The sequence below is a fragment of the Oncorhynchus mykiss genome, chromosome 17 (genome assembly GCF_057628025.1).
Source record: "Oncorhynchus mykiss isolate SJ-2025 chromosome 17, ASM5762802v1, whole genome shotgun sequence".
In the NCBI taxonomy this organism is placed as follows: Eukaryota; Metazoa; Chordata; class Actinopteri; order Salmoniformes; family Salmonidae; genus Oncorhynchus; species Oncorhynchus mykiss.
The window spans coordinates 2,900,122-2,918,911 of NC_143038.1; the positions used below are offsets into that span (position 1 = coordinate 2,900,122).

The following is an 18,790-nucleotide window of genomic DNA, read 5'->3' on the forward strand; positions in this document are numbered from 1 at the left end:
AGACAATACAAAAACTCCTAGACAATACAAAAACGAAACAAACCACCCTTGTCACACCCTGACCTAACCAAATAATAAAGAAAACAAAGATAACTAAGGACAGTGCGTGACAGTTAGCTTAGTAGAACCCCCAACCCCTACCCCCCCCCCCTAGAGTCTTGAAGGAAGTTGATGCTTGAAATGTCATTTCGGAGAATTACATTTTCTCTGAATGCTTTTATACGGTACTTACAATATTGTCTTTTGATGATCTGGTTCTATTTCACCCTTGCGTTTGACCTGTACGAGTCATTCTACTACCAAAGATATGCAGATTTAAGAACGTTTAATCACTCTAAGATACATTCATGAAAATACAATCTATTTACATTTATAGAAGTCAGTCATGCCAACTTCAAGTTGGTGGGATGATGAACTTTTCTTTGGCGATCATATTTCCATGGTTACTAAATCTCCTCTCACCATGGCAACTGTCGCCTGAGCAACAGAGTGTATCTATGCAACTAGGACGCTCAGCGGAAAAAGGATTTGGGCAGAAATAACTCCCTGCAACATTTTCTTGCCAAACATGCTGTTATTAATATCCTGAGGGTGACATTTCATTTGAAAGATTTTTGGGGGTTAATATTCTCTGAGAGTAGTATTACAGGTAAACTTTTCAAAACTACAATATTTGAGAGTACAATTAATCACACGCAACTTTTGGTACAGCTAATTTAAGCTTGAATTGAGACTATTCCACACAGTGATACATTGGCCCTGTTACAGGATCCAGAGCAGTCAGTGTTCACTTCACCTATTTAAACATACAGTACATCTATAAATACACAGCCTTTATATTCTACAGTCTACGCTGAGCATGCAGCGTGAATGACAAGTGAGAGTATATGATCCACTAAGAGACTGTGGGAATAGTCTGTCTTTGTCAATGTGTGTGTGTGTGTGTATGTGTTCTCCTGTATGCGTATGTGTGCCTGTGTGTGCTTCCTGGCCTCCCAGTACGATCCTGATGACACTTCTGGCCCCCTCTGCTGGCTTCTCTGGACACTGCTGTCCCCCAGTGGACGAGAGATACAATTGACTGTATATCTATGGAAACAGCTCTGTTTTCAGCATAGCACAGCTGATATTATATTCTATACACACACAAAGGGCCCCTAGACAGGTTACATATGTGAGGCTAGATGCTGTAAATACTCCTTTTCATTTCCTCAGGTAGGTAGTGACATAGATACTCTACTAGCCGACCTGCCCTGCAACATTAAGGACCCACCTGGCATTTAAAAAAATATACATCCGATGGTTTCGACTTATTTCGTACCACGTTTATTTTTTCACTCTTCAATTTAAAAGGTTTGTTTTTCATCGGTTAACCTTGTATTTGAATCAAGTTTGAATGCTAACTCAAGATTCAACATGTATTTCTTGTTCCCCAGAAGATGGCCTCTCTATGGTCCAGTCTATGTCTGTCATGCGGTGCCTGTTCTAGTAAACAGAGTTTTACAGGTGACCGCTCGCGCTTGTCTGTAACCCTCAGAGCAGCCATCTGCAAAACAGGCCCACCACATGACATCTATCCAGTGGAGCCAGTTGCATATTTCCCTCTCTAAAGCTGATGACATCTGATACACACCTTTGGGGGCCAGTGGGCCATGTTGGCTCCAATGAGAGTCAGTTGATGTTTAACATGACAAAAGACAGAGCCACAATGGCAGTTATACCCACGCCAGTTTCACCCAGACTTGGATGAGTTCTGAGAGTATGAAGTGTATGACCTGTGCTGGTTACTTTGCAGATAAAAATGAACTTGGAGTTAACAGTCATAAGGTATTTAAAAATTCTAGAAATACATTTGAAGTGTTTTTAATATCATAATACCAGCATGGCAAAGACAGACTGGGCTTTTGAGTCTTTGTGTTCCTTTTATTAACAAAATGGCTGTAGGTTACTGTGTTATGGTGATAGTATTGTGTGTCAAACTATTTTTGTACAGCTCTGTAAAGGAATAGCCTACCATCCGCAGTGGTTTTTGTTTCACTCAGTCGCCGTCTTAAGTAATTGTTGCTTCACCTCAAGGGACCCAGAGGATGTTGTTTGGCCACAACCATGAGATGAAGTTACCCACTACCTGAAGCATTTTATTGAATTACATTACAGTGTAAAGACCGCTACAGGTCAATGCATGCAAATGACCGATGTGGTCCATATTCTGCTTCAGAATGCAATTCTAAAGATGTAAAATCTTCATTTGATCAGTTAGTAATTTCCACTTTGACATTTCAGACTAGATTTGCCCAAAGGAAAAATGTATCAACCACTACAAAACTGTCTATGAATTATAATCCACATAATAATTCACATTTCCTGTTGCTGCAGAATTATTTTCCTGCTGTAGTAAACTGACTCAAATTAAGTTCCTACATCTGTATAGTGTTACTCTTGACATACTGCATTACTATGTGCTGTCTATACAGTATATGGTTTGATTGGTTATCCCACCTCTAATCAGGATGTACCACCTTTGTGTAGGTGGATTTTGTAATAGTGCATCATTGCACTGGGCCGTACCATCAGAGTAATATAGGGGTGTTCACCTGATCTGAGGATCTATCATGCCGCTCTGTGCTGACGACCTTTACTGCCACCAGTTCCAACCCAACACCTTTGACCCCTCCCGCTGTGGTTCGTGCCTGCGCCCGGGACACATGCACCTGAACAGTACCTCACAGGTGAGCCAGGCAGGAGGGGCTAGTGTTGAGGGAAATGGATGATGGACGGCTAATGACTGTTAAGGGTTATTGGGTTTGGAAAAGGTCTGGATTATTACCTTTGCTGTACAGTAAATTGTGGTATACGTTTGAAACACTTCCAAAGACGTTCATTTTATCTTCCCAAGTGGCAGTACGAGGAGTAATCATTTCTGAACGAAACAAAGGTGCATATTAAACAACATAATGATGCAATGAACACAAATAAAGCCACCAAGTGGGGTAATTCTAATATAAGCTACACTGTAGGTGTGATGAGGACTGACGAACACACAGGTTGGCGTTTGATTATATTATTATTCTATCATTAATTAATGAAAAGCTCATTTGCATCCCTTGAGGGAAAGATAGTAATCTAATCCGCTCACATAACACATTGCACACAAGCACACACACACACACAAGCACACAACACACACACACGCAGGCACATGCACACACACACACACACACACACACACACACACACACACACACACACACACACACACACACACACACACACACACACACACACACACACACACACACACACACATAAACACACACAAACACACACACACACACACACACACATAAACACACACAAACACACACACACGCACACAACACCAGCCCACTCAACTGAACTCTAAGGATGGACCTGTACCAGAAATACACTTCTACTAATCTTCACTGTCATTGGAGTAATCTAATATGCTCAAACAACACATGCACACAAGCACCCACATTCACAACACCAGCTCTACGGATGAACCTGGACCAGAAGTACACTTCTACTAATCTTTATTTTCATTTGAATAATCCTTTCATTTCAAAATAACAGAATATTCTAGATAGAAATCCACGCCTGCTCACAACACAACACGGAGATCAAAAGTCAAAAGAGAAGAAAGGCTTTTGTGTGTCGTAGGGAGGGCAAGAAGTGAAAGAGGGATCAAGAAAGGGTTGAGAGAAGGATGGGTGGATTCTGGTTGTGGAAGAGCAGCAGACCAATGAAATAATGATGAGCAAGGCCAGGGAGAGGTTGTGTTACCGTCGTCCTTGCCGGCCTAATGTATTAGCTCAGGTAGACAAGGTGAAGAGAGGTTAGGTAGATGGGGAGGAGAGAGGGGGGGGGAGGAGAGAAGTTGTTGTTGCCACTTGCAGCCTGTCTTAACAGCAGATTTGTAAAGGGACGTCCAAGGGAGCTCTGCAAGCAGGTGTAGTAAGAAGTTAGCATTTTGTTTTTGCTGTGATGAGTTATACGGAAAGTTAGCTTCTTTTCATTTATTCCACAGGCTGCCATTTTGTCCGAAGTTTGTTTACTTTACTTGTTGATGCTTTATCACATGCTTGTTGAATTGACCTTGAGAGTGGTTTCAACTCATTCGTTTAATTAATCTTTAAGCATTGTAATGTCATTGGTCACACTAGGTCATTACTGTCTTGCCTTAGAGATACCTGTACACGGCAGCATGTTTGAATTTGTTTGACTTGTCTCCAACTGTACTTTCACGTTACTATGCAACTTTCTGAAAACACAACAGAATGACGTACTTTGTGTACCAAGCCTTAAAAGTGACTTTTACACATCTCAGATGGTTTGCTGAATTGACAAAGCCATGGACCAGTTTAACATTCTCTGAATTATTAACGATTGGACGAAATGTGTCCCGTTCCACGAATCAGGACAACCATGACTTCCTGTCGGAGGTGACCAGCTACAGTGATGTCACAAGGAGCGTCTGGACCTATCAGGAGAGCCTAACTCACACTCCGAGCCCTGACTGGGAATTCAATATCTGTGACTCTGACACGGTACACAGGTGAGTGTGAGTGTCGTTGGCAGTTGATTTTAGTAACACTACTTTAAGGTATACTTAAAGTGATTTATAAAAATGTAATGAACAGTTAGATAACATTATATTTGAATGAAATTCTACAATCAGGTAGTGATTTCTCTTCAACTAGTTCTACAGTACATTGTGCCAAACTCATAGAGTGTGTACCACTACCAATGTCCCTCATGCCCTCCCTCTATATCTTCACCCAGCAGTCAGGAGGACCCGTGGGACTTCCTGCCAGACCCAGGGAGGAGTGGCTCTAGTACCCCAGCAGGGTGCTGTGTGACGGGGCCAGAGATGACCCGGGTGGACCCCTCTCCCCACAGACCACCACGCAGCTCACTGATGGAGGAGAGAGGTCGGGAGAGGTTCAGGCGACCCTCAGGTCAGACCAGCTCACAGTATTACAGACAGACATTTTGTCTGGGACTGCTGCTACAATTTTAATTCAATTCTATTTTAATTCAAAATGTTATTGTCATTTTTCAATTAAACATTTAAGTGTGTCTTTGCTTTCCATTTGAGTGGGGCTCAATCAAATGGATGATCTACCATGCCATGTCCCTGCTCCTCACTTATAGGATCAAGAGGAGAAAACGGCTACTTCTCTCCGGACAGGAAAGCCTTATTTGATGGTGGTCCCCAGGCTCAGTTGGAGGGTGTATCCAAACGGCCTTACCGGCACTATGAGAGGGGCCATCCGCTCCCCAACAACCACAGCCCAGAACCCAAAGCCTCCATCCCCTACCGGAACGTGAATCTCGGAATTCCCTCCCAGAGGAGAAGCGATGAAACGTTCCAGCAGGAGACCTGGAGGAGTGAGTCTCCGCAGAGATACACCTGTCATTCCAACTTCAGACGTGGTGGCACTGATTCTCAAGATCAGTCTCCTAGCCCTCGCTCCCCATGCCCAAACCGGTATAAACTTGCTGAATCTCGATCTGCATCCTCCCAACGTAGAAGCTCCCACTCCAAAAGTCACGCTCCTTCTCACGCTCCATCTAACTCATCTCGCTCCTTGTCTCGTCATCCGTCAGGACGGTCCAGTCCCTCTCACAGACGAGGTTCTGTCGTGTCTCGCCACGCCTCCCCGTCTCGAAACACAGCCTCCTACAAACACACTGACTCCTCCCACGTAAGAAATGGTAAAACAGAGCATTACGCCAATGGGCGTGATCAAGATTCAAGAGAGTCAAGAGAGTCAAGAGAGTCAAGAGAGCCAAGAGCGTCAAGAGAGTCAATAGAGCCAAGAGACTCAAGAGAGCCAAGAAAGTCAAGAGGATCAAGAGAGCCAAGAGAGTCAAGAGAGCCAAGAGAGTCAAGAGAGTCAAGAGAGCCAAGAGGATCAAGAGAGACAAGAGAGTCAAGAGGATCAAGAGAGACAAGAGAGTCAAGAGAGTCAAGGGAGTCAAGACGTCCCTCCCACAACTCAAACAGTCACAGTTTGGACTCTGAAAAACTGTACAAAAATCTTGACTCCATCTCTCGACGTGACTCTCAAGCCTTGCAGCCAAACTCATACGAAGGGTCTCGAAGCCCCCGGCCCAGAACAGATAAAAACCCTTCTCCAACCACTCGCAGTCGTGATAGTTGGGAATGCTCTCCCCCTATAAGTGGCTATGGTACACACAGCCATTCATCCCAAACAGAAATCAAGCATAGCGACACCAGACCTGACACAGCACATAGCTACATAAGGAGACCAGAGAGGGTCGCTAGAGAGGAACGGACAGAGATGCACCCCCCTAAAACCAACCCCAGCCTTCCTCCAGGCTCCTGGTGTGGCTCCTCCCACTCCCTTCTAAGCCCTGCCCTCTCTTGTAGCTCCTCCCCACCACGACTAGGCATCGACTCCCAGCTGCTTGCCAATTCGTTGAAACCCTACGCTGCGACCGTGGAAATGAATGACAGACCAATCAGTGACAGGAGCAAGAGTAATATAAGGCGGGGCCTGGAGTACCTGTTAACCCGAGAGGAGCCCAAGAGAACCGCCTCAGTGGACTCCCAGGGGATGACCATAGAGGACTACGTCATTCTGGCCGACATCCCCAGACTGGACCTGGGGTCAGAGGGAGAGGGGGCGGAGGTGCTACTGGGCCCGAGGAGGAGGACCCAGAGCCCCAGCCCACGTAGAGACCAGAGGCACAGGACACCCAGGTGAGTGGGGAGACTGCAGAGGCGACAGGAGGGACATTATAGAGAGAGAGGGAGGAGGGAGGGCAGAGGAAGCATGATAAATTGCTATGCATATTGTAAGGACCTACTGCAGGTACAGCATATTGTAAGGGCCTACTGCATGTACAGCATATTGTAAGGGCCTACTGCATGTACAGCATATTGTAAAGACCTACTGCAGGTACAGCATATTGTAAGGGCCTACTGGATGTACAGCATATTGTAAGGGCCTACTGGATGTACAGCGTATTGTAAAGGCCTACTGGATGTACAGCGTATTGTAAGGGCCTACTGGATGTACAGCGTATTGTAAGAGCCTACTGGATGTACAGCGTATTGTAAGGGCCTACTGGATGTACAGCGTATTGTAAGGGCCTACTGGATGTACAGCGTATTGTAAGGGCCTACTGGATGTACAGTTTATTGGGTCAGGACTTTCTCTCATTGTTTCTCTCTTGGTCTCTATTTCTCTAACTTTTCTTCTATCGTAGGTATGTAGAGGAATCTGATAGCTGCAGTACGAGGGTTGAGTCTGATGAGAGAGGGAGAGGCAGAGAGAGGGGGAGAGACAGGAGGGAGAAAGAGAAGGAGAAATATTGCGACTCAGAGGATGGACGACTGTCCCGAACCCAGTCCACAACTGATCTTCAGCCACAGGTGATACGCTTGATACCTTCGAGTACTTTAAAAACAGGTCTGCCATCAAGTCACTCATACTGTAAGTACCATCCTATCACCATTATTCATATAATCCATTTGTTACAGAGGTCAGACAATCAAACTAGAAAGGGCCTCAGATCTTCTAAACCACGGCAGAGAGTTCTACATGAAAGTACTCAAACACAGTCTGACCTAAAGGGCTGGATGTCAAAACTGGATGAATATGGGGAGGTAACACTGCAAATGACACACGTGACCATGTGTTAGAACAAACTGGAACAAATAGAGGGAAGCATCATTCAAAACAATAGCAGTGTTTTGAATATTTTGAAGTGTGACTGGTTTGACTGAGTCTGTTCGGCTTCTGTTTCTAACAGTGGAGGAGACACTGGTTTGTGATGAGGGACGCTGCACTGAGTTTCTACATGGACTCTGAGGCTGAGGAGGTGACGCCATTTCCTATATCTGCAATATCAGTTCCCCAATTATATACCCATAGAAGTATTTCTGTAGTCTGTATCACGCCAGTTCCTCCATGTCTGTTGTAGTCAGATGACCTGGATGGAGAGATAGACCTGACGACCTGTATGAACGTCCAAGACTTTGACGTGGAGAAGAACTATGGATTCCAGATACATGTGTGTTCTTCCTGGTTTTTATCTCATTGAACATCTACTACCAATACTAACACTAATACTACTAATACTACTACTACTATTTCTGCTACTACTGCTACTACTACTACTACTGCTGCTGCTACTACTACTATTTCTACTGCTGCTACTACTACAGATGCCGTACCCTAATTTGAGCCAGTTTTCTACAGCAGGACGATAGTCCTGCAGCAAAAGGAAATGTGAATTATTGTGTGGATTATAATTAATTTTAAAAAAATTGTAGAGGTTGAAACAAGCCTGGCATTTTAAAGTGGATATTACAAACTTTAGAAGCCTTTTGAAACCTTGACTAGACTACAAGTTTACGTTTCCTCTTGTGCAGGAAAATTCTCAGCAACAAAAGAGTTGATCAAATGAAGATCTTAAATCTGCACTACTACTACTACTACTGCTACTACTCCTGCTACTGCTACTGCTACTACTACTATGGCTGCTGCTACTACTACTACTATTACTAATACTACTACTACTACTACTACTATCACTGCTACTACTACAACTACTACTGCTACTGCTACTACTACTACTACTACTACTACTGCTGCTGCTACTACTACTACTACTACTACTACTACTACTACTACTACTATCACTAATACTACTACAACTACTACTGCTGCTACTGCTACGTGTAATACTACTACTACTACTACTACTATCACTAATACTACTACAACTACTACTGCTGCTACATGTAATACTACTATGCTAGAAACTACTATTACTGCTGCTACTGCTACTGCTTCTACTACTACTACTACTGGCTACTACTACTACTACTACTACTACTACAACTACTAATGCTGCTACTGCCACATGTAATACCACTACTAGTACTACTACTACTACTACTACTACTACTACTACTACTACTGGCTACTACTACTACTGGCTACTACTGCTACTGCTACTACTATGACTACTACTACCACTACTGCTGCTACTACTACAACTACTACTACTACTACTACTACTACTACTACTACTACTACTACTAATGGCTACTACTACCACTAACACTACTACTACTACTACTACTACTACCACTACTACTACTACTACTACTAATGCTACTACTTCTACTACTACTACTGGCTACTACTACTACTACCACTAATACTACTACTACTACTACTACTACAACTACACCTACTAATACTACTAATAATACTTCAACTGCTGCTGCTACTACTCCTGCTACTGCTACTACTACTACTACTACTGCTGCTGCTGCTACTACTACTACTACTACTACTACTACTATCACTAATACTACTACAACTACTACTGCTGCTACTCCTACTACTACTACTACTACTACTACTACTAATGCTGCTACTGCTACAACTAATACTACTACTACTACTACTGCTGCTACTGCTACTACTCCTGCTACTGCTACTACTACTACTACTACTGCTGCTGCTGCTACTACTACTACTACTACTACTACTACTACTACTACTACTACTACTATCACTAATACTACTACAACTACTATTGCTGCTACTGCTACATGTAATACTACTACTACTACTACTACTACTACAACTACTACTGGCTACTACTACTACTACTACTACTACTACTGTTGCTACTACTACTACTACTACTACTGGCTACTACTACTACTACTACTGGCTACTACTACTACTACTACTACTACTACAACTACTACTGCTACTGCTACATGTAATACTTTTATTACTACTACTACTGCTACTACTACTACTTATGGCTACTACTACTACTACCACTAATACTACTACTACTACTACTACTGCTGCTACTGCTACTACTACTACTCCTGGCTACTACTACCACTACTACTACTACTATTACCACTAATACTACTACAACTGCTGCTACTGCTACTACTACTAGCTACTACCACTACTACTACTACTACTGCTGCTAACGCTACTACTACTACTACTACTGCTGCTGCTACTGCTACTACTACTACTACTATTTCTACTAATACTGGCTGCTACTGCTACTACTACTACTACTACTGCTGCTGCTACTGCTACTACTACTGCTTCTGCTACTACTCCTGCTACTACTACTACCACTACTGCTAATACTACTACTACTACTTCTGCTACTACTACTAATACTACTACTGCTACTGCTACTACTACTACTACTACTACTGGCTACTATTGCTGCTGCTACTACTACTTCTACTACTACTACTACTACTGGCTACTACTGCTGCTGCTGCTGCTACTACCACCACTACTACTACTACTGCTGCTACTACTACTACTACTGGCTACAACTGCTACTACCACCACTACTACTACTACTACTACTGCTACTACTCCTGCTACTGCTAGTGCTACTACTACTGCTACTACTACTACTACTACTACTACCACTAACACTACTCCTACTGCTGCTACTGCTACTACTACCACTACCACTACTACCACTACTACTACTGGCTACTACTACTGGCTACTACTACTACTACCACTAATACTACTCCTACTACTACTACTACCATAACAAGTACTACTACTACTACTACTGCTGGCTACTACTACTACTATCACTACTACTACTACTATTACTACTGCTGCTACTACTACTACTACTACTACTGCTATTACTCCTGGCTACTACTACCACTACTACTACTACTATTACCACTAATAGTACTACCTCTGCTGCTACTGCTGCTACTACTACTAGCTACCACTACTACTACTACCACTACAACTACTGCTAAAACTACTACTACTGCTGCTACTGCTACTACTACTACTACTACTACTGCTGCTACTGCTACTACTACTACTTCGACTACTACTACTGCTACTGCCGCTACAACTATTAACTACTACTACTACTACTACTACTACTACTGATGCTACTGCTACTACTACTAGCTACTACCACTACTACTACTGTTACTGCTGCTGCTGCTACTACTAATACTACTACTACTGCTGCTACTGCTACTACTACTACTACTACTACTGGCTACTACTGCTGCTGCTACTACTACTTCTACTACTACTACTACTACTGGCTACTACTGCTCCTACTGCTACTACCACCACTACTACTGCTACTGCTGCTACTACTCCTGCTACTTCTACTACTACTACTACTGCTACTATCACTAATACTACTACAACTACTACTGCTGCTACTGCTACGTGTAATACTACTACTACTACTACTACTACTATCACTAATACTACTACAACTACTACTGCTGCTACATGTAATACTACTATGCTAGAAACTACTATTACTGCTGCTACTGCTACTGCTTCTACTACTACTACTACTGCTACTACTACTACTACTACTACTACCACTAGCACTACTCCTACTGCTGCTACTGCTGCTACTATCACTACTACTACTGGCTACTACTACTACTACCACTAATACTACTACTACTACTACTGCAGCAACTACTACTACTACTACTTCTGCTGCTACTACTAATACTACTACTACTGCTGCTACTGCTACTACTACTACTACTACTACTGGCTACTACTGCTGCTGCTACTACTACTTCTACTACTACTACTACTACTGGCTACTACTGCTCCTACTGCTACTACCACCACTACTACTGCTACTGCTGCTACTACTCCTGCTACTTCTACTACTACTACTACTGCTACTACTACTACTACTACTACTACCACTAGCACTACTCCTACTGCTGCTACTGCTGCTACTATCACTACTACTACTGGCTACTACTACTACTACCACTAATACTACTACTACTACTACTGCAGCAACTACTACTACTACTACTACTACTGCTGGCTGCTACTACTACTACCACTAATACTACTACTACTACTACCACTAATACTACTACTACTACTACTGCCTCTACTGCTACTACTACTACTACTACTACTACTACTACTACTGCTAAAACTACTACTACTATTGCTACTGCTACTACTACTACTTCTACTACTACTGCTGCTACTGCTACTGCTACTGCTACTGCTACTACTCCTGCTACTACTACTACTGCTAATACTACTACTACTACTACTACTGCTAATACTACTACTACTACTGATACTACTACTACTACTGTTACTACAGTATTCGGCTGCATCTGAAATGGTATTCTAGTCCATCCATTAATAATGCACTACTTTTGACCAGGGCCCATATAGTAGTGCATTATATATCGTGTAGGGTGTCATTTCGGATGCAGTCTAGGTGTCAATATGCTTTAGTTCCTTCCTGTTTGTAACCCCTCAGACGTGGCTTTTCTCTGTTATATATCTCTTGATCTCAACCAGACAAAGAAGGCAGTGTTCACTCTGTCAGCCTCGACCTGCAGGATCAGGAGGAAGTGGGTTAATGTGCTGAGACGGACTATCCAACCCAGACACTCTTCAGACATCACACTGTGAGTCTTTCTATTGACTGTGTCTGAAATGGCAGTGTGTCTGAAATGGCAGTGTGTCTGAAATGATGCTGTGTCTGAAATTGCATTCCATTCATTATGTCGTAAAGTAATTATGTGCATTTCTGTTATGATCTTAGGCCACACCAGTCTAAGTGCAGGACATTGTTTCTGAAATGGAAGTGTGTCTGAAGTGGCACTGTGTCTGAAATGGCACCCTATTTCCTATTTACTGCACTACTTTGGATCAAAGCTCCTATTAGTCCTGGTCCAAACAAATTAATGCACATCACAGGGAATAGAATAGGGTACCATTTCAGACGCAGACAAAGTCCTGCACTTAGACTGGTGTGGCCTAAGATCACAGCAGAAATGCACATAATTACTTTACGACATAATGAATGGAATTGGAAGCAGAAAGAGGACAATTAGACAAATGTAATAATATACTAACAGTACAAATGTAATAATAATAAGAGTAAAAAATGTGACCATGTAACTATATCTGAAACACTTTTCCTATGGTCCCCATTATTATATCACAGACGGTCAGACAGTGATATCACAGACGGTCGCCAGCCTCCCTCTGTGCTCACCTGTGAAGACTCCGACCCTCAAACCACTAACTCCACCTCCAACCTTTGTCAAATGGACTCTTTGGCCCCGGATCTAGATGACACCTCCCCCAACATGTCATCAGACAGTCAGAGAGAGGCAGGAGAGGGCTGGGACAGAGAGCAAGCCAAGCGATTGGAGGAGAGGAACAGATGGTTTGAGGGGGGGATCCCCTTCAGAGAGATGGGCAGCAGATGGGACTCTCTGGATCTGAAGAAAGCCAGCGTACCTGTACCTGTCACTCACACCATGGACGTGGACGTCAACAATAAGTGGGTGGAGTTCGAGAGTCTAACATTCAGGGAGATGAGCGCGCTGTCTCTGATTGGTGCACAGACTAATCAGACCAATCAGACAATTCCTAATCAGACGATTCAGACGACCAGTGCAACGGCACTACAGAGGGAGGTAGATGTAAAACAGTTATTTGTTCATTTGAGTGTTTAACATTTAATAATCATAAGGTTTAGAACTGTCTTGTAAAGGTATTATAGAAACAGAGAGGATGTTTTCAATATACATAATGAATAATTTAGGGAATCTTTCCTCACCCTTCTCACATGTCCTTCTCTCTCTCTCTGTCTCTGTCTCTCTCTCTCTGTCTCACACTTCCACTTCCTTCTCCCCTCTTTCCCACTATTTTCTCTCTCAACCCTCTTCCCGCTCCCTCTTTCTATCTCTCCCCTATCTTCCTCCCCTCTCTATCCCCCTCTTGACCCACCTCCTCTCCTTTTCTCTCAGGCGCTATCACTCAGGCAGCAGGTGGAGTGTCTGCGTAAGGAGCGTGTGGAGATGGGGATGGAGGTGGACAGTCTGTGTGGCCCCTGGGCCCCCTGCGGCCAGCGTTTGGAGGCCATGGAGGCGGCCCACCGCAGGGACCTGATGGAGCTCCAGGAAAGCCACGCCAGGGAGGTCCGAGAACTGCAGAGACAGAGAGAGAGCCTACTGCAGGAGGAGAGCCAGGCCACGGCACAAGGTGGGAAGGAGAGACCTGTTGGGAGTACTGTGTAATATCATGAAGAGTGTTATGTGAATAATTACACTTTTTTATAGGGATGATGTCACAAAGCACCTTTTGTTGTGGAACAGGTTTCCTACCCTCCTGTGTCCTGTCCTTCCCCTCTTCACTTCAATGTTTTCTCTTTTCCTTGTCATGTTATGCCACTTCTGTGCTCTATAGCAGTTGAGGCCCTGAAGGAGGCTCACAGGGAGGAGCTTGAGAGGGAGGTGGAGAAAGCCAGAAGGATGACTGAAGGGGGTGGCCATATGGATACTACGTACAGAGCACAGACGTGAGACCCATTCTCTTTAGCCAGACATCAAAGTGAAAGGCACCAAAAGAATGTGGAAGAGAAAGTTTTCTCTAATGGGATAACTATCCACCCTGTGCTTGTGATTCAGTGTGGTTGTGCATTCATGCATCTGTGCGGGCATGCCCACATGCATGTGTGTTAAACATGTGTTCTTGGTTCTCTACAGGCCCCAGGCTGATGCCCTCCACAGTGAGTTAGACGTTCTGTCAGAGAGATATTCCCAGAAGTGCCTGGAGTTGAACCGGGCCGAGCAGAGAGGAGGAGACAGAGAAACAGAGCTGAGCTGGAAGGACAGAGAGATGGAACAGCTCCGCAGAGAGAACCAGGTCAGAGAGCAGAAGGAGAGAGCGAGGGAGAGAGAGAGCAGAGAGAAAGAGAGCAGAGAGAGAGAGGAGAGAGGGAGAAAGAAAGAGCAGAGAGAGAAAGAAGAAGGAGAGAGTGGGGGAGAGAGAGCAGAGTGAGAAAGAAAGAGAGCAGAGAGAGAGTGAGAGCGAGCAGTCTGTCATGAGACTAACTAACAATAAATGAATTATCTAATGAATGTTCTAATTATCAATTTAAGCAATGTACCATACTGTCACAGTGCAATAGTAGTAAGTATTTTTATTTCTTATTCATGTTTGTCTCAGGAACTGCAGGCTCGTCTGACTGAGGAGATCAGCCGCATGCGCCACTTCATCACAGGTCAGAGGTCAGGAAACTCCTCCCCTGGCAACTGTGAGCGCAGTCCCTCGGAATTGGAAGTAAGAATAAAGTTTGACATTCTGATTAGTTGTATTGGAAGCAGAACCGGATTCAAGTACATGCTGTATTTGATCATTTGTTATTTAAATGCCTTCTTCTGTGTATGACTATTTTCAAATTCTCAGCCTAAAACAGGTACTTCTTTTTGAGTATTTGAATGGTTATTTGTATTTGAAAGTATTTTCAAATACATATTTCAAATACCTGGGTTAAATGCATTATGCATTGGAGTGTATTTGAGTATTTCCAAACACATTTCAATATTCAACTGCTTGTTTTTTCAAATAAAGATGATCTGAATACTTGTTTTGAAGTGTATTGAAAAGTAATGGAAATTCCTGAATTAGTATTTGAAACTAGGTCGGATTGGAAGCAAGGCTTACATCGGAGTTGCTCTATTGATTGGTGTGTAGATTTGTGCCAGCCATTGGTGATTGGTCATGCTGTAATGTTGTCCTCCAGATGCTGCCATCTATTGGCTGGACCAGATTCATTCAAAATCCTGAAAACTTGCCTCAATGACGTGCTGCTGGGGTCCTAAAAATAACCATGTAGAACAACTAGTACTGGTCATCAGTGACATCGGTGCACTATTCATTCATTGTCACAATACTGGTGAAGAATATGGAATAATCGACATATTGATGAGTATTGCATCACTAAATGCTAAATGACCAAAAATACTAAAGTGATGTATCTGTGTTGCCCTCCAGATGCTGCTACGAGCAAAAGAGATTGAGGCCGAGTACCTACAAAAGGAGATTGGCTGTCTAAGGAATGAAGTGCAGTCTCTAACTAAGGTACTACTGGTATATTCTGTATCCACATGATCAACCCTTACAAAATCCTGATAGCACACCATAAACACAAACACTAAGGTAATTGCATATGGCATTTCTACTGTTCCACTCCAGACCAACCATTCAACCACCATACGTGTTTACATACACACACACAAACAATGTGGATAAGAAATGTCACTACTGGTCTCCTCTGTGCTGGTCTATGACCCCCCTCTAGGAGAAGCAGAGTTTGTGTGACCGCTACAAGGAGGTGTACGTAGAGCTGATTGGACTGAAGGGTCGCAGTGAGCTGGAGATCAGGGACCTCAGGGAGCACCTGAGACTGGCTAACGCAGCGCTGCAAGAGGGGAGTCGAGATACCTGAGACTGGCCAACGCAGCGCTGCAGGAAGGGGGAAGAGACACCCAAGACTGGCGAACGCAACACTGCAGGAAGAGATAGAGTTGGTGGATGGATAGTTGGATACCTGCTGTGAAGAGCCAAGAAGCCATACAATAGTTTGTTTTTCGTTATGGCTGGCTGTGGTTAGCCTGGAATTCTCCAAACTGATATGCTGTTTCAACATTTAGCAAAGTGAAACCATGCTGAAATAGAGCACATCAATCGGGATTCCAGGCTAGGCTGTGGTTGGAGTTAAGACCAAAGAATGCATGTTTTATAGAATGACAGGGACAACCACAAAATAACACCAAAGAACATACCCCAACAAATGTGTTGTTATTTTTTATTTTTTACACACGTAGACTCTTTGAGTAAATAATAAGACACATGCAAAAGTGAAGTCTGACTGTGCAGTGACCTCACAATGATATCAAATAATATGTAGTAATCCGTGGCAAGGAGGTGAAAGTGGGACTAAAAGGGAGGAGAGAGAGAAAAAAGGCGATGGGGAGGTGGATCATGATGAGGGCAATCTTCTCCTGTAGGGGGCATCTCTCTCTCCTTCCTCATAGTGGCATGCCATCATTATTGCAAAGCACCCTGGGAAGGAATGAAAATGCAAGCAATGTCAATGGTCATTAATTCTCACAGTTGTATTATTTCTCTTCATTCTCTTTTAGATAATCATTGGTACCATGTCAACATGTTCCAACATGACTGTTTGGATTAGGTACATACCATTATGTAAATAAGATGTTGCACGCATGCACTCTAAACTACTGTTAGGGACAATAGTATATTAAAGAGATGTTTTAGTTTAGGGTAGCCTATGTGTCACCCTGGGACTAGTAATGTTATTAGCCTTTTATACATCAATAGCTGTATCAATACCTCTCTTCTCATCACTGACCTAGGTTCAGTCGTCATCGTCATCATCCTCGGGGACGAAGATGTCATGCTCCTCAAGTAGAGCCGCAAAGTTCTTGCTGATCAGAGTTCCCACGTACAGGAAGGGAATCACGACAGCGGTCATGCGGATAAGGCCGAAGGATATCTGGGTGATAGGGGCGAAAGAAAGAAATTCAGAATATCTACAATCTGAAAAGGTTACATTAACTAAAACCGCTAATATCATAACAGAAACATGACCACATCAAGCAAAATACCGTGTATGGTTCAAAGCCTCAGATAAGATAACATGGGATTTTTCAGACTGCATAAATCCTCAACAATTTCCTTGATTCACATAATAAATGCAGATTCTCAGGGTGCCATACTCATACTTTTTATTTTAGAAAAGTTTTATTATCACAATTCCTTTAAAACAGCTCATATATATTTTGTACATCATTTTTACACATAAAAATGGCATAAAAGCATGAAACACAGCAATTGAATGTTACATTTGAAATAGTTAAAAAGTACATGTTGTTAAAACCAATAGGAACAACCATGAATAAAAGTACTTTTCATTGTAAAAACATAAAATCTGTAAAGCCATTTAAGATGTGTACAAATGATTTAACAAAGGTAAAACATTTTTAAGACATGAGAAACATGTTAAAAAGTATCTTTGTTAAAAAGCTGTCTTCGGTCCATTGTACAGGAGCGGGGTGAGTCGCCTCCTCCTGCTCTCTTGAATCAATCATTGTCCCGTCCTTCGGGGCCCAGAGGAGATCCCTCCCCTAGGCGCCGCAATGCTGTCCGGCCGTGGCCGCTGGGACCTAGGGTGTTGTGGGGGACCCTTCGCCTGGGGTCGAGCCCCCCCCATACTCATATAACAATAAATTATGGATCTGAAATGTTTTATATCCCACAAACAGGCTAAATCAACTGATATGGTCGTTGACCTAAAAATGGACACTCCAATACCCCATGGTATTTATAGTTGTGTTAATGTTACACTGGTATATTCTGTGTAAGCCAATACTTTATTACATAAAACATGTATATAGCTTAATAGTATAATTTTTAGACGAAAAGTGGCTAAAATAATGACAAATTACTTCCGTATCAAATATACACAAGTTCATTGGCTCCCGCAGCTGTCTCTCCAAATTCCTTAAAATGTGATTGGCAAAGACTGCTGTCAATCTGCTCCAAGATTCAGGAACCTCCCACATTATGTGTAGGGTTACCCAGCCTGCTTACTAACCGACTTGACCATGCATGGAAACTCACTTTATCCGGCTTCGGTTGAACACCGCCATTTGCTGTTGATACCACATTTCGACATTGGTTCAGTCTCGCTGTGTTAGACGGTTTCAAGACGATGTTACGGCTTACTACCCCCGTATTCCTCGATACGAGGTTCCGTGAGAGCCACAAGACAGCTGTCGCCATTTTTCCAGTTTGGGGTAGGCGGGACAGCAATGTTATGGGTGGGTTCAGGGCGTATGTCTATCCTTGGTGTTGGCCAA

General features: G+C 43.2%; 3 protein-coding genes across 4 annotated transcripts; 2 read left to right on the top strand and 1 right to left on the bottom strand.

Annotated features, from left to right (window-relative positions):
• The first annotated feature begins 2,612 nt into the window (after window positions 1-2,612).
• On the top strand, window positions 2,613-6,438 carry LOC149975675 (uncharacterized). The gene is made up of 5 exons (XM_090206555.1): window positions 2,613-2,729; window positions 4,440-4,576; window positions 4,807-4,979; window positions 5,176-6,375; window positions 6,419-6,438. The coding sequence occupies exons 1-5, from the start codon at window positions 2,613-2,615 to the stop codon at window positions 6,436-6,438; spliced, it is 1,647 nt and encodes a 548-aa protein (XP_090062681.1).
• Window positions 6,439-6,570: 132 nt separating this feature from the next.
• LOC110493452 (TRIO and F-actin-binding protein) lies at window positions 6,571-17,644 on the top strand. The gene is made up of 12 exons (XM_021567727.3): window positions 6,571-6,751; window positions 7,261-7,693; window positions 7,807-7,875; window positions 7,978-8,067; window positions 12,408-12,517; window positions 13,060-13,537; window positions 13,871-14,105; window positions 14,310-14,421; window positions 14,609-14,768; window positions 15,072-15,185; window positions 15,900-15,986; window positions 16,207-17,644. Exons 1-12 carry the CDS (start codon window positions 6,606-6,608, stop codon window positions 16,351-16,353), a joined length of 2,181 nt encoding a protein of 726 aa, XP_021423402.3. The 5' UTR covers window positions 6,571-6,605; the 3' UTR covers window positions 16,354-17,644.
• On the bottom strand, window positions 16,700-18,763 carry LOC110493454 (essential MCU regulator, mitochondrial-like). 2 transcript variants are annotated; one of them, XM_090204500.1, is made up of 3 exons: window positions 18,552-18,763; window positions 17,281-17,424; window positions 16,700-16,970 (listed from the first exon to the last, which is right to left on the bottom strand). In XM_090204500.1, exons 1-2 carry the CDS (start codon window positions 18,711-18,713, stop codon window positions 17,287-17,289), a joined length of 300 nt encoding a protein of 99 aa, XP_090060626.1. In that variant the 5' UTR covers window positions 18,714-18,763; the 3' UTR covers window positions 16,700-16,970; window positions 17,281-17,286. The 2 variants fall into 2 exon arrangements, with proteins under 2 accessions (XP_090060626.1, XP_090060627.1); XM_090204501.1 differs by having other exon boundaries at window positions 17,262-17,424; window positions 18,552-18,754.
• Window positions 18,764-18,790: the final 27 nt, after the last annotated feature.

Bases quoted from the DNA above. Each gene is read 5' to 3' on its own strand.
- LOC149975675 (XM_090206555.1), top strand. From the start codon at position 2,613: ATGCCGCTCTGTGCTGACGACCTTTACTGCCACCAGTTCCAACCCAAC. The intron at 4,980-5,175 runs GTCAGACCAGCT...CCTCACTTATAG, and splicing joins GAGGTTCAGGCGACCCTCAG to GATCAAGAGGAGAAAACGGC. The intron at 6,376-6,418 runs GTGGCTCCTCCC...CCTCTCTTGTAG, and splicing joins CCTTCCTCCAGGCTCCTGGT to CTCCTCCCCACCACGACTAG.
- LOC110493454 (XM_090204500.1), bottom strand. From the start codon at position 18,713: ATGGCGACAGCTGTCTTGTGGCTCTCACGGAACCTCGTATCGAGGAAT. The intron at 17,425-18,551 runs GTGAGTTTCCAT...CCTATCACCCAG, and splicing joins TTCAACCGAAGCCGGATAAA to ATATCCTTCGGCCTTATCCG.
- LOC110493452 (XM_021567727.3), top strand. From the start codon at position 6,606: ATGACCATAGAGGACTACGTCATTCTGGCCGACATCCCCAGACTGGAC. The intron at 14,422-14,608 runs GTGAGACCCATT...GGTTCTCTACAG, and splicing joins ACTACGTACAGAGCACAGAC to GCCCCAGGCTGATGCCCTCC. The intron at 15,987-16,206 runs GTACTACTGGTA...ACCCCCCTCTAG, and splicing joins AAGTGCAGTCTCTAACTAAG to GAGAAGCAGAGTTTGTGTGA.